This window comes from Montipora capricornis, chromosome 7, assembly GCF_036669925.1.
Source record: "Montipora capricornis isolate CH-2021 chromosome 7, ASM3666992v2, whole genome shotgun sequence".
Lineage (NCBI taxonomy): Eukaryota > Metazoa > Cnidaria > Anthozoa > Scleractinia > Acroporidae > Montipora > Montipora capricornis.
Genome location: NC_090889.1, coordinates 10,488,491 through 10,503,490, shown reverse-complemented (window position 1 = coordinate 10,503,490; position 15,000 = coordinate 10,488,491). Strand labels below are relative to the sequence as shown.

General features: G+C 41.6%; 1 protein-coding gene and 1 pseudogene across 1 annotated transcript in view; both read left to right on the top strand.

Moving 5' to 3' along the window:
* Nucleotides 1–876: 876 nt before the first annotated feature.
* Nucleotides 877–15,000, top strand: part of LOC138058173 (hemicentin-2-like) — a 79,656-nt gene continuing 65,532 nt past the window's right edge. Inside the window, exon 1 of the mRNA XM_068904069.1 lies at nt 877–907. Within this exon, the coding sequence (XP_068760170.1) occupies nt 903–907 (5 nt within the window). The 5' untranslated portion in view covers nt 877–902. The remainder of the gene's footprint in view (nt 908–15,000) is intronic.
* On the top strand, nt 3,801–6,895 carry LOC138057537 (uncharacterized; annotated as a pseudogene).

The window sequence follows — 15,000 nt, the reverse complement described above, 5'->3', positions numbered from 1 at the left end:
TGTCGAAATGGAAGATACTTTGCAAATTGTGTGTGATTAAATAACTTTCGAACCCTGATGAAACGCTACCATTAAAGAAACTATTCTGCCTACACTATTGGGATGGTGAAAAAGGGAAAGTAATTCGTTAGAATATTATTTTTCGCTTTTGATGAGAAATATTCTAACATAACGGGACACAAATTCGAACTATCCTCCTTCCAGTCGGATTATGATACCCTGTTTACCGAGTTTCACTCGGCCTTGTGGACTGCGTACTTTCTCTATGGTACAAGGACAGAGTATCGTTCTTAAAAGGGTGGTACAAGTTGAAACAGATCTCGACGCTTCAACAAAGAATGAAATAACGCACGACATGGGTGAATGAATACGTAAATTTACGATAGTTTTAATGGGAAAGGCAACCTTGGCAGTCATCCTTGCCTTCCATAAGTCCTTTTCGCGAAAAGTCAGAATAATTTTGGAGCTACTTTTAGACCCTTACTCATCTTTTTTAAGATTCAAGATATTTATTTTTCATCAGCTGTCTTGTTTATAGAATGGACTTTCCGTTCTTGAGCTCCATAAGGGTGTATTTTGTCCAAAGACCCACCTAAACGCTATTCGCGTTACGATGACTTTCCACGTCTTGCAGGTAAATTACATATTATACTGTGTACAACGGATCCCCCAGAAACCTACCAAAAATACGCGCACGTAATTCTACCCACAAAGATACTACTTAGCAAGGGAGTGTCAGGAAAGACTTTTCCCGTCACGGAAGAGAAAAAAAAGATAAAAGGTATTTTCTAACTGGATTGCCAATGGCAACCCAGTAACAAATGACTACTTTGCATAAAGCGAGTTGATTCAAGAAAGCACCAAAACTAAGGAGGCGTTCTGCATTACAAGGAAGTAAAAGGATGAGGTAATGTTTTACACTTTCTTTATTACATTTCCAAAGGAGAACTTTACAGGGCTTCAGTTGACAGTTGATAGTCGTTGGAAATTCGACCAAAGTTGTTATTATTATTATTATTATTTTGTTGTTGTTGCAAATTTGAAAGAGTTAGCAAACGAGCACTAATAATCCATTTGAAGAAGCAGCATATCATCGTCTACTAAAACTGAAAACTTGTAATTTACGACTTTGAAAACCCCAAGGGCTTAAGAAGAATGATAATTTCCATTGGACTCAAAATCAAAAGAAGGCGGCCACACACACACACACATATATATGTGACCCGGAAAGGGAAAACGTACACTAACGATTTTTCGTTTAACGGCGAAAACCGTTTCGTTTTCCTTTTAAACCGTTTTAAACACTAATGCTAAGCGTATAAACGATTTTCCTTTTCGTTTTTCAGAACTTAGCTTCCGTTTAACGCTTTTGCAAAATCGTTTTTTAAAGAACTGTTAGCGTTTAACACTTCGGAGAAAGCGTTGAAACAGTTTTCTCTTCCGTATAATAAAATAACGGCATAGACAGTTAAACGATTTGGATCACGATTTAAACGCTAAACTTATCCACTCATCCAGAACCCATGCAATGAGAACACAGGTTTGAACGACGATTCGTCGCTTCGCGTGCCTTTGCTGGTGTTGTATTTTACGAAGTGGAGCCCCTCCAATTTCAACAAGACGGAAAGAGTTTGTGTTTCTCTGAAACACAAAATTTTGATAATGAATTATTAGATGGGAACACTGAGTTTAAATATCGTTTCCTTGAGTTTTTGGGCCCTTGAACTACGAGGGAACAAAGCGCCGCCGCACAATATAATTATTTTGCATAAACATTACTGACATTAAAAAAGTTCATGGTTACACGAGACATTGCAAGTTGCCTTACCAAAATAACCACAAACTCAGTTTCCCACGAATGAAGCTCACCAAATTAAACCCTCGAAAAAAAAAAAGTTGAAGATAAATGCCTTTGCGACGCTAAGGCGGTTGTTTCCGCTGTGAAAGAACACCGGAAACAAGAAAACTTGCGTTGTGGAACATTCTTTTCACCAAACTCTTCATAATGTCATTCTCTGGCTTTCGGATGAGTGCTTTAAATTACCTTGTGTAGATAACATTGGACTGACAAAAATGGCTCAGTTTATTTTCACGAAAACAATAAAATTCGATTTTATTAGATGACTGAATCACGCAATACAATCTACCATTTCAAGTGTCTTTTAACAAGACTCGGGAAGAACCTTTTAAACGAAAACTTGGCAAAGCAAAGCGGAACTTGTTTGGTGACTTTAAGAGCATTCGTAATTGTAGAATAACAGCAAAGTAATATAACCCCTTCATTGAAAAAAGATATCAATAATTTACTTGATCATAATGTCAAGTCAAAGTGTAGATTTTGTCAATTTTAATTTCACATCGGCAGATGGCGGATAGTTTATTTTTTTGCACCCCTATCCTTCTGTCCCAAAATATCTTTCAGGACCGAGTCACTCTTATAATCCCACTAAAAGCGCGCGCTAGTTCTCGTTAAACATACACGTTCGTAACGTGAAAGATACAGCATTCAGTGGGGGTTCAATACAGTTAGATAGTGCGAGACTGAACCCCTTAAGGGTTCTAGTTTTTAGCCGATTTCACATTGAATCGTCGGCGGAAAAAAAAAAGTGGAAATCTATCAAGGGTAAAGTTAGATGTAGGTGTGGAGTTACGAAACACGTAAACCAACACAGGAAAGAGAAAATTAAGTAATAACTTAACATAAATCCTTTCTTCAAACTAGTATTCTTAATAGCCTAAAACCTATGTTGTTTGAGTTGTAACCATTACAAGTATTCATATTTTGATATAAATGTTGATATGAACGTGGGAGTCTCGATCCTGCGCTTTGCGTGACTCAGGCAGCGATTGTTTAATAGCCACGCATCATCTTCACTGTCGAAATTGAAGATACTTTGCAAATTTTGTGTGATCAAATAACTTTCAAACCCTGATGAAACGCGACCATTAAAGAAACTATTTTGCCTGTACTATTGGGATGGTGATAAAAGGAAAAGAATTCGTTAAAATGGCCTTAATTTTCGCTTTTGATGAAAAATTCTATCATAACGGGGTACAAATTCAAAGTGTCCTCCATCCAGTACTAGTCGGATTATGATACCCTGTTCACCGAGTTTCAATCAGCTATGTGGACTGCGTACTTTCTCTCTGGCAAAAGGTCAGAGCATCGTTCTTAACAGTTTGGTACAAGATCTCGACGCTTCAACAAAGAATGAAATTACGCACGACATGGGTGATAGAATATGTAAATTTACCCTAGTTTTAATGGGACAGCCAACCTTGGCAGTCATATTTGCCTTAGATTATTGTTTTACGTGAAAAGTCAGAATAATTTTGGAGCTACTTTTAGACCCTTACTCATCTCTTTTAAGATTCTAGATATTTATTTTTCATCGGCTGTCTTGTTTATACAATGGACTTTCCGTTCTTGAGCTCCGTAAGGGTGTATTTTGTTTAAAGATCCACTTAAACGCTTTTCGCGTTACGATGACTTTCGACGTCTTGCAGGTAAATTAAATATTATACTGTGTCCAACGGATCCCACTGAAACCTACCAAAAATACGCACACGTAACTCTACCCACAAAGATACTACTTAGCAAGTGAGTGTCAGGCAAGACTTTTCCCGACACGGAAAAGAAAAAAAACAACAACAACAAAGCAAAGAAACAAATTTAAGGCTTTTTCTAACTGGATTGCCTATAGCAACCCTGAAACAAATGACTAATATGCATAACGCGAGTTGTATTCAAGAAAGCACCAAAACTAAGGAGGCGTTCTGCACTAAAACGAAGTAAAAGCATGAGGTAATGTTTTACACTTTCTTTATTACACTTTCAAAGTAGTACTTTACATGGCTTCAGTTGACAGTTGATAGCCGTTGGAAATTCAACCAAAGTTATTATTATTTTGTTTTTTGTTGTTGTAAATTTGAAAGAGTTAGCAAACGAGCACTAATAAGTCAATTTGAAAAAGCGGCAAATCATCGTCTACTAAAACTGAAAACTTGTAATTTACGACTTTGAAGACCCCAACTGCTCAAAAAGAATGATAATTTCCATTGGACTAAGAATGAAAACAAGGCGGCCACACACTAACGATTTTTCGTTTAACGGCGAAAACCGTTTCGCATTCGTTTCAAACCGTTTTAAACACTAATGCTAAGCGTATAAACGTTTTTCCCTTTCGTTTTTTTTAACTTAGCTTCCGTTTAACCAACCTCGTTCCCAGGGCTTTTCTCCGCCGAGGGGAGGATGGGCGGGAAAAGACCCTGGCATCGGCCGATCACGTGACTAATTTAAATATTACATTTGCCACTAATTTATCCTAAAAGTTCGGGAAATCCTCATTTTTGATTGGCTTTTGTCATTTCCCCAAAAATACATTTTATCGAGCTCGAGAGATCTGTAGAATTTTTTTTGTACTGAGCGGTCGTACGATTTAAGTTATGAATGAAGTTCCGGCGAAGTCTACTCCAAAAAAGATTTATGTTCGTAGTTCAGTTTGTCGGCTTTGTGGTGGTGCCAATGAAAGTCGTCACATGCTTCGGGTTTTGAGCAAAACTGGTCTTGAGAAGAACCTTCCTTCGAAGGTTCATTATGCCTGTGGAATAATAATAAACGACGGTGATTGCCTTACAAAGCTTATTTGTAGAAAATGTGAAGCATTCATCCACAAGGTATGTGACTTTAAACAACAGTGTCAAAATATGCAAACTAAACTTGAGCTTGAACAATACTGTTCGGTTAAGCGTTGCATGGAATTGTCGCCATCTTGTAAACAGCCTGCGAAACGTTCTGCTGGCAAAAGTAGAGGAAAGGCTTCAGCAAAACAACTTCTGTTCGGAGAAACATCGACCGAGGTGAGCAAGTCTGATCAGCAAGAGTTCGTGGAAAAGGCTGACTCTTCTTCAATAGTTAACAATGCCGACGAATTATCAACACCATTGCGTGGTTCCCAACATCAGGACGATGATGAAAACAACCTTGGAGCTATTATAACTAGAGCATTGAATTCAAAGCCCGCTGATGCTATGGTAGAAATCGTTAGGACACATTGTCTAAGTGTGTTTTTAGCGCCGAAATCGGTGCAGAGGTCAGCACAGCTTGTCAGAAGCTTTGCAGACGTTCACAAGGCTCTGTTTTGTATGGAAACAGCTACGAGAGTCTGAAGGAATTTACATTTGATAGTATTTGGAATGAAATGGAAACGAATATTCCTTTTCATGATCCAGATAATGAGTGCTGTTTCTGCGAAAAACTCTGCAAACATTAGTGTTGATTTACACGTGAAATATGGTTTCATTTACTCAATCCTGATGAGCGAACGATGGCACGAACTTAGCGCCCTTAAGCGTGTCAATACAGTTTTGGTTCCAGAGGGTGGATGCACAAAGCAGGTAAGAGAATTGGCATTTTTATTAAGTCGGTATTTTAGTAAGACAAAGTATTTAGAACAATGCTAGCTATGTTGCCAAAAGATTTGGGCAAAAACTGTGAACTCTTTTAAAAATGCCTGTATGAAATTAGTATTGGTCTTTTTTGAACCACTTTTCTTATAGTTTAGGCTATTTTTTAACAGTTTCTTTTACCTTTAGCGGTATAACTGCGAGACTTTGGGAGACCCTCGTTTGAAAAAACAAGACTGAAACTCAGGTGTCTCCTCAAAATGTGGCACCCAGCCTTAAATTCGAGTCCAACAAAGTGGCTGAGTGATAAAGTGGTGGAAACTTTTAGTTTATAATACCTGGGTCTAAAAAAGGGGTAAGCTAGGAGAGTATTCTCATGCAATCAAACTTCAAGATTTTGAGATGGTTAAAATTCTTGCCGGTCCAAGATTATGAGACTCTAGTTTTTGCATCTGAGAATTCTAGACTCAAGATTATTTTAGGGAGACACAGTATTTACGACAGACCATTCTACACCACAACTTTACTGCTGTGAGGTTGCTTCATCTGGAGACATATCAAAAATCAATGTGTAGCACATTGCTTGGCAGTTGAAATTAAATAGTTTGAATTTATGCCATGCCTCACTTGAATCAAAACAAATAACATAAAAAAACCTCAAGTGTGGGCAGTGTGGACCAGGACCAATAATTACCATCCTACGCCTGTTTTCAATACTTAGCTGCCATAAAGTGTTTCACAATCCATTACTTTTGTTTTTTATCATCAGTTTCAAGAGCGACTAAACAAACTTGGTGTTTGCCTCTCACATGGAAGGCGGGACACCCTGTTGAAACTTTTGGGAGGACACTTTGCTGATAAAGTGGTTGAAAGAGTGAGGTCTGGTAGAGTTTTCCGGGGCAATGGTGATAACTGGGACTTAAAAGTGTTAAAGGGACATATGAGAAAGGACATTCAAAATGAAGATCTTCATTTATTTGCGTCAAACCTCATTGAAAACAGGGTCAATTTTTCACACCTTCCAAATGTTCACCCTAAGGGGGTTATTGCAAATTTCCCCCGGGACCAGTTTTCGTTAAATGTCAGAGAGTGGAAAGTTTACCTGAGCAGTGCAAAGATAATTGTGGGAAGAATAATTATTGAATTTTTCCCAAAATTCAAGTGGTTGAAGTCAGTTATCCCCAGGCACATCCCTCATGTTTACAGTAATGAAATGGCCCAGAAATCCACCATTGTGAACTTGCCACTGCTCAATGCCAATGAAGCTAAATATGAGGATTGTGTCAGTATTTTGAGAGCATATGAGAGGTGGATTGCTGAAATTTATCACAAGGCAGGGATACTCAAGGAAGTGCCACATACTGACAACCCTGAAGTACCAGGGGCACCAGCAGCACCTGGACAACCCAATGCTCATAGGCAGGACACTCCTGATGATCCCATGAGGGAAATGAAGATTGTCTTTGCTGGTGACCAATTGACTCCCTAAGGGCCAGTTTTTCTATGTGATAACACTGGATCAACATGTGATTCAAAGGCGGACAAGGGTAATTAATGTAAAGAGTCAGTTAAGTAGATCCCTTGAGTCAACAACGTATCACCCCCAGGAGGATCGCAAAGTTGTAGTGGTCATCACACCCGACTAGTGATCAGGGGGACGTGGGTTCAAATCCCGCTCGGGGCAATTACAGTTTTCCCCAGACGTTGTCCAGTGTTGAGTTTCCTGTAACTTTCTATATATATATATATATATAACTAACTGCAGACAGTACTGTTTCGGCCTTCTGGGCCTCATCAGTGCAGTGCTGATGTCTGGGATGGAGGTTAAGCTTATAAAGCCACCCCAAATGTCCCACACGTGTGGTACATCTAAGCCATGCCAGAGTGCTCAAACTAGCGAGCTAGTGAGCATGCGCAATTGCTAGCGGCAATGACTCATCCCAGTAGAGTGCTCAATTTGGACATGAAAGCAAAAGCTTTGTAATGCCAAAGAGCTATATCTAACTGCAGACAGTACTGTTTCGGCCTTCTGGGCCTCATCAGTGCAGTGCTGATGTCTGGGATGGAGGTTAAGCTTATAAAGCCACCCCAAATGTCCCACACGTGTGGTACATCTAAGCAAGGCCAGAGTGCTCGAACTAGCGAGCTAGTGAGCATGCGCAATTGCTAGCGGCAATGACTCATCCCAGTAGAGTGCTCAATTTGGACATGAAAGCAAAAGCTTTGTAATGCCAAAGAGCTATATCTAACTGCAGACAGTACTGTTTCGGCCTTCTGGGCCTCATCAGTGCAGTGCTGATGTCTGGGATGGAGGTTAAGCTTATAAAGCCACCCCAAATGTCCCACACGTGTGGTACATCTAAGCCATGCCAGAGTGCTCAAACTAGCGAGCTAGTGAGCATGCGCAATTGCTAGCGGCAATGACTCATCCCAGTAGAGTGCTCAATTTGGACATGAAAGCAAAAGCTTTGTAATGCCAAAGAGCTATATCTAACTGCAGACAGTACTTTTTTTTTTTCATGAAAACAGCCTTTATTCACAATAAAAACACACGCCATTTACAAATTAAAAAGCACAAAAAAGTCACTAGAAACTAAGAGCCGGAGTAGGCAGCTAGCCACAAGGGCCTGGGGCCCTAACAGCAGAGTCCATGAGCAGAGCAAATTCCCTGCAGAGATCCCCGGATTGTGGACACCGCGAACAGCGCACGGACAAATGGAATCCATGACCCAGATGTACTTCTAAATATTGATATGAGGAAATCCGTTCGCCATGGCACAAAAACCGTCCAAGACCCAAACATCGTGAGAGCGAGATTCAGAAAGAGAGTTATAATCCAAGAAGACTCTCTGCTTAAGATCATAGGAAACATAACGGATGATGGCACGATGGTCTTCTTTGCCGTTGCAGAAAGTGGCCCTGTTTCGAAAGGTCCAAATGCCATAAAGAATGGATTTCGTCAAATGGCGCGCGAGCCGAGCCCTCTTAGCACTAAGAGAGGGCCAGCGGAAGAAAAAAACCGTTAAAAGGTTTGCAACAAACTGCCTACCAAGCAACAGGGAGAGAACTGGCACAAAGTGTAGCCAGACTCTTTTGACCCTTAGACAATTTAAAAAGCAATGGTCAATGGTCTCTCGTCGCGGACAAGAGGCACAGCGACCAGATGAGATACAACCCCAATTGAAAAGGGAATCACGCACCTTGACGCCGCGGAGGATAATAAGCCAAAAGACATCGTTCTTATAGTTCTCAGTGAAGGGGTCCCGGACGAGAGACCAATGACCATCGAGGGAGAACCCTGGCCCAATGACCTGGGACCATTGACGCGGCAAGATTGGCGGGGATGAGTTGATTGAAAGTAGCTTTTGATACAAGGTTTTACAAACTAGGGCACTGTCTCCCACCCTGGATAGAGTATCAAGACAGGCCTCGTAAAAGGGAGTTGGAGAAGAAGCACTGGGAGAGGAGTTATCCCGTAAGGAAGACCATTCGGAACGCAGGGAGGACAAGCGACGCCCCAAAAAGTATTTACATAGAAAAAAACTAGAATCATCAGGGGAATTAAGCACGGAGGCCATCCCCGCCAATCTCAAAGCCTGGGCCTTTAAGACAAGATTGTCAAGATTGACACCCCCAAATTTCAATTTCAAAAAGCAAGTGTTACGACTCACCGTCTCCATTTTTGAGCCCCATAAGAAGGGCCAGATCAAGGCATTAACCTGCGCAATGACCCATTTTGGGAGAGTAAGAACTCTAGCAAGGTAAAGCAGCTTGCTCAAACCAAGTGTATTGATAATTAGGGCCTTACCGGGAAGGGATAGGGATCTCGACTTCCAGAGATTGAGGGATTTCTCCAGTTTCTCAAGTTTAGGCTGCCAATTAAAGTGCTCTGTAGGGATGGTGCCAAACACTACCCCCAAGATTTTCATTTTCTTAACCCAGGTGAGGCCCAAAGGCTCATCAGAACGAAACCTCCAGGCCCCCAGCCACATTGCTTCAGTTTTGGTGCGATTCAGTTTGGCACCGGTACCCCTTTCATAGACATTAACACAGCTGAAAAGCTTAGACAAGGATCGAAGATCCTTGAGTACAGTCGTAGTGTCATCGGCATACAAGCGAACACGTGCTTGCCGCCCTCTGGCACCAGGGAGGAGGAACCCCTCAACCCCTGGACAACGGCGAATGAGGGACGCTAATACCTCAACACAAAGGACATAAAGTAAGGGAGACAAAGGGTCCCCCTGTCGCACCCCACGCGCAAGAGAAATCCTCTGAGATAGCCAACCGTTTAAGATAATCTGCATAAAGGCACCATTGTAAAATGTTGAGATCCACCGGCAAAACTCAGGTCCAAAACCATAAACCTGGAGAAGATGCAGGAGAAAGGAACGGTTGACACGGTCAAAAGCTTTCTCTTGGTCAAGGCTGACTAAGATTGCGGATTCATCCGTCCGTTGAATGTAGTCCAAAACATCACGCAAAAGAGTAACATTAGAAAAAATACTTCGGCCAGGAACGGAGCAAGTCTGATCAGGGTGGACAATATATTCAAGAACCTTGGAAAGACGAGAAGTGATTGCTTTAGAAATAACCTTATAATCCACATTCAAAAGAGAGATGGGCCGCCAGTTTTTTAAGTGCTTAATATCACCACGTTTCTTAAAAATAAGCCGGGTGACGCTACCTTTCATCGAGCCGCAAAGCTCACCATCGGAGAAACACTGGTTAGAAACACGGAGTAAAAGGGGACCCAAAGTCTCCCAAAAATGAAGATAAAATTCAACTGATAGTCCGTCAGATCCCGGTGACTTCCCGGTATTAAGACTCTTAACAGAGTTCGTTAATTCGTCAAGCGACAAGGATCCCTCGCACGAAGCGCGTTGAGGAGGAGAAAGGGACTTTTCAACAGATTCTAAACAACGCTGTTTAAAAAACGCATCAATAGGCTCATCAGTGAAAAGATCTGAATAGAAGCGCACATGCGCACGTTCAATTTCTTCACGCGTGAACACCTCTACATCATCAGAATTAAGAATAGAAGAAACAATATTACGCTCAAAGCGTTCACGTTCAAGCTTAAAGAAAAATCGCGTGGGCCTTTCTCCCTCCTCAAGCCACTGAACTCTAGAACGGATTTTAGAACCGTCTAACTTTTCCAAGGTAAGAGCCTTAAGCTTGCTTTCGAGCTCGGAAATTTCAGGACTAACTGAAGGATTACCAGAAGTAAGCTGACGTTTTAGCTTAATAATCCGGTTAACTAAAAGAACACGTTCGTGCGAGAGATCCCTGCTCTTTTCCCTGGCAAAGAAAATGATCTCAGAGCGGATAGAGTTTTTAAAAAAGTCCCACCAAACTTTAACCGAAGGAAAGTGTTGCAAGCAATTGGCTAAATGATTGATACAATTCGAAATATAGTCGCAAAACACATCATCATTCAAAAGTGAATTATTAAACTTCCAAATGCCAGGACCACGGAGGTTATTCCCAGTGGGCTGGAAGGAAAGACAAACAAAATCATGGTCGGAAAAAACACAAGGGTTGATTTCACAAGAAACAACAGAAGGCATGAAGTTCTTAGAAACAAAAAATTTATCTAAACGCGAACCAATTGAAAAATCCGAATTAAACCATGTGCACTGGCACACTCTCGGATGTAGCTTGCGCCAGACATCAATTAAAGAAAAGGCTGAACGCAAATCAGTAAGGCACTTAGCAGGCACAAAGTTGCCGCCAAATTTATCAAGGTTGTGATCGTAACAATTATAATCACCAGCAATTATTAAGACATCAGAAGATAAAAAGTATTCATGCAAACTTCTGAAAAACACTTTCTTTTCGGCCAAGTTGGTGGGAGCATAAATGTTAATTAAATTAATCCTTAGGTCGTCAAGTTTTAACAAAAGACTAACAACCCTCCCCGACGTGTCTCTTTTCCAGCAACTGACGTTGCCGGAAAAAGATTCAGAAAGGCAAGTAAGGACACCACCTTGTTTGCCTACAGCAGGGGACCAAAAACAAGGTCCACGCCAGGCACGAGAAAAAACGCGGAAAACCTCAGGATCAGTAATCTTCGTTTCCTGAAAACAGAAAACGTCATAAGAGGTACGAAGACTATATATGAGATAATCTTGGAAAAGCTTACTGAAACCACGAGAATTTAAGGAAAGAATTTTGGAAGTCATGAGGGGTGAGGGTTCTTAGTCTTTTTACTAGAACTGACCGGCATAGGTGACGTTGATTTACGCGCAGGTGGACCATCTGTGAAGTCTAGCCTGGCAGGCTTGCGTTTCGGTGCAACTCGAAGAGGTTGAGGACGGATAGGAATCTGTGATGAACGCAGCGGAACTGTAGGGCCAGGATCCTCAGGAATCTCCATCGCAGCAATAGCTTGATCAGAAGCAGCAGAACGTTGCGAATCAGCTGCAGCGACAAGCTGTAGATCAGACAAAGTAGGAGAGCCAGAAATAATGCTCGACGGAAGAGAAGGCTCTTGGGACAAAGGAGGAGACAGGGACGACGATTCAACAGGCGAAAGGAGGGACTGAGACGATTGCGTAGTTTGTGATGACTGAGAGAACTGTGTAGACTGGGAAGACTGCGAGGGTTGTGTGGAGGGCTGCTTTGGGGTGTTCTGGGACAGTGATGAAGGTTGACCAGAAGATGGCGACAGTGATGATTGCGATGAGAGGGGAACACAGGAAGGTGTAGGAGGTAGTACATCAGGAGAAGACTGCGTAGGAGGCTGTGAAGGAGGAATATCAGGTAAAGACTGCTTTAAAGGAATTGAAGAAGGCGGGCCATCGGAAGAAGGCTCATCAGGAGGAGGCTGCGGGGGAGACTGTGACGGTCGAGACTCTGGAAGGGGAGCAGGAGCAGCATCATTATCACCAGTGTCAACTTTTTCAGGGCGCCGCCACCAAGATAATTTACAATCAATGGCGTAGTGGCCGTCCTCTTTGCAAATACTGCACTTGATTTCTTCTTTACAGTCGCTGAAGGTGTGACCCAGTTGGTCACAGTTAAAGCATATCACGTTAGGGCACACCTTTGCGACATGATCAGGAAGATGGCACTTTCTGCAAGTAGGAACCTGTCCCTCGTGTTTGACTCTAAGAAGCTTCCTGCCGAAGCGAAGGAAGGACGGAATCGACTCAGATAGCTCCATTCTAGCAACGCGTGTTCCATTCTTGATGCCCTCGTAGCCCTGTAGATTACATCTGCGGAAGCCGAGGACAGATCCATAGCGGCTGAGACGATGGGCCAGTGCTTCATCAGAAAGCTCGAAGGGAGTATCATACACAACAACAAAGGTACACGTAGAAGATGAATTACGATGACGACGGATAAAAGAAGACTAACGAAGGAAGAGATCACGGTACTCACTGGTGGAAAACGTCACGGAAACAAAGCCATTAGGATTGCGTTGGAGACATCTGACCGCAGCAGCACGGATACCACAGTTCTTTAGATCGGCAAACACTTGGGATAAAGAAGTGTCCTTGTCGGAAAGAGAAAAATGTGCCGTACATGGTCGCTCGGGCAAAATGTTCAGCGGATGGATAGAATCCTTCTCTGCGTCAGTAAGACGTTCAGCATTCCTCATTATATAATCAACACTGGGTTGACTAGACACACTGGAGTGTCGACGACGCCCAACCATTTGGGCATAAGACGGGATATCAGCAATTTCCATGTTCTCTTCAGTTTCGGAAAGGTCCGCCCAGCTATGCTGGGGATCGACAACATTACCTGCCATACTACTGCAAAGGCCACAAAATAACCAATACAGCAATAGCACAAGCGAAAAAACAGACTGATAGGGCTTCGCCCTGGGTTAGCCCAACGATAAACTGATAAAAGGCCTGGGCCTCATCAGTGCAGTGCTGATGTCTGGGATGGAGGTTAAGCTTATAAAGCCACCCCAAATGTCCCACACGTGTGGTACATCTAAGCCATGCCAGAGTGCTCAAACTAGCGAGCTAGTTTGAGTGCTCATGCCAGAGTGCTCAAACTAGCGAGCTAGTGAGCATGTCTACCAGACAGATTGGTCTGGCATGACATATTTCTTATTTGGAATGGAAACTACGATTACCTCACCACATTCATAGGGTACCTGAACGGTGTGGTACCGTCTATCAAATTTACCCACGAAATCTCCTATCACTCAGTTAACTTCCTTAACACTGGGATTTTAAAGTATGCAATAGGCGACATTACCACTGACGTTTACCAGAAACCTACCGACACTCACCCATACCTAGATAAGATAAGATAAGATAAGATAAGATTAGATAAGATAAGTATGCAATAGGCGACATTACCACTGACGTTTACCAGAAACCTACCGACACTCACCCATACCTAGATAAGATAAGATAAGATAAGATAAGATTAGATAAGATAAGATAAGATAAGATAAGATAACTTTATTTATACACGGTGTTTCCATCAGTTGATTTAGTTCATTATCTATAGTAGTATATCTATCTACCTAACTACAATAAAATTTAATAATAACAATTCAAATAAAAGAAATAAATAAAAATTCTGCTTTTCATGGAGGCCGTGTCTAAAATTTACTTAAAATTAAGATATTACTTTAAACTGTGACGACTTAGCTTAGATTTGAAATCGGTCAGTGAAGACGCTTGTCTTAGGTCTACAGGTAAGCTGTTCCACAACTGAGCTCCACTGTACAAAAAACTTCTCTTGAGATAATCAGTTCGGGGTTGTGGAAGAACTAATTTATTTTCGGTATTCCTTAAACGATAAGCACTTACGTTGTCATGATATACAAATCTTGATCTCAGATAATCAGGTGTCAAACCATGTAATGTTTTATACATTATGATAGACTTCTGTTCCAATCTTTGATAGTTGAGTCTTCGCCACCCTAGTGCCCGGAACAAATCATCCAAATTACTATCATAGCTGGCAGACATTAGGATGCGAGCTGCCCGATTTTGAAGCCTTTGCAGTTTTTAAGAAAGGCCTTTGTTACAGTTTCCCCACACTACACTGCAATAATCAAAATGTGGTTGAATAAGGCTATTATAAACTTTAATTAGAGCATTAAATGGAGTGAGATGCCGAATTCATTTAATTGCACCAATGGCACAAGCTATCTTCTTAGAGATGTTTTCAATATGACACTCCCAGTTTATATTTTGATCGACATAAACTCCAAGGGATTTAGCGGAGGTTACTTGTTCTATTGCGTTTTCGTTTATAATAAGAGAGGGACTTTCCGTAAATTGTGATAACTTCTGCCTTGATGCAATAATAATAAACTCAGTTTTTGTCATATTTAGAGTGAGCTTGTTAGCAGAGAGCCATTCGTACACATTACTCAGGTCGTGATTAAGGCAATAATTTATGTGCTTAGTATCAGTACTGGCAAGCGTCAGGCTGGTATCATCTGCGTACATTCTGGTTTCCGAATATATATGCCAGACAATGTGGTAAGTCATTAATATATATCAAAAACAGAAGAGGTCCCAAAATTGTTCCCTGGGGAACACCACATCTTAGACATTTCGGAGTTGACTTACAAGAATTTAGATGACAAATCTGTGTTCGATTATCTAAATAAGA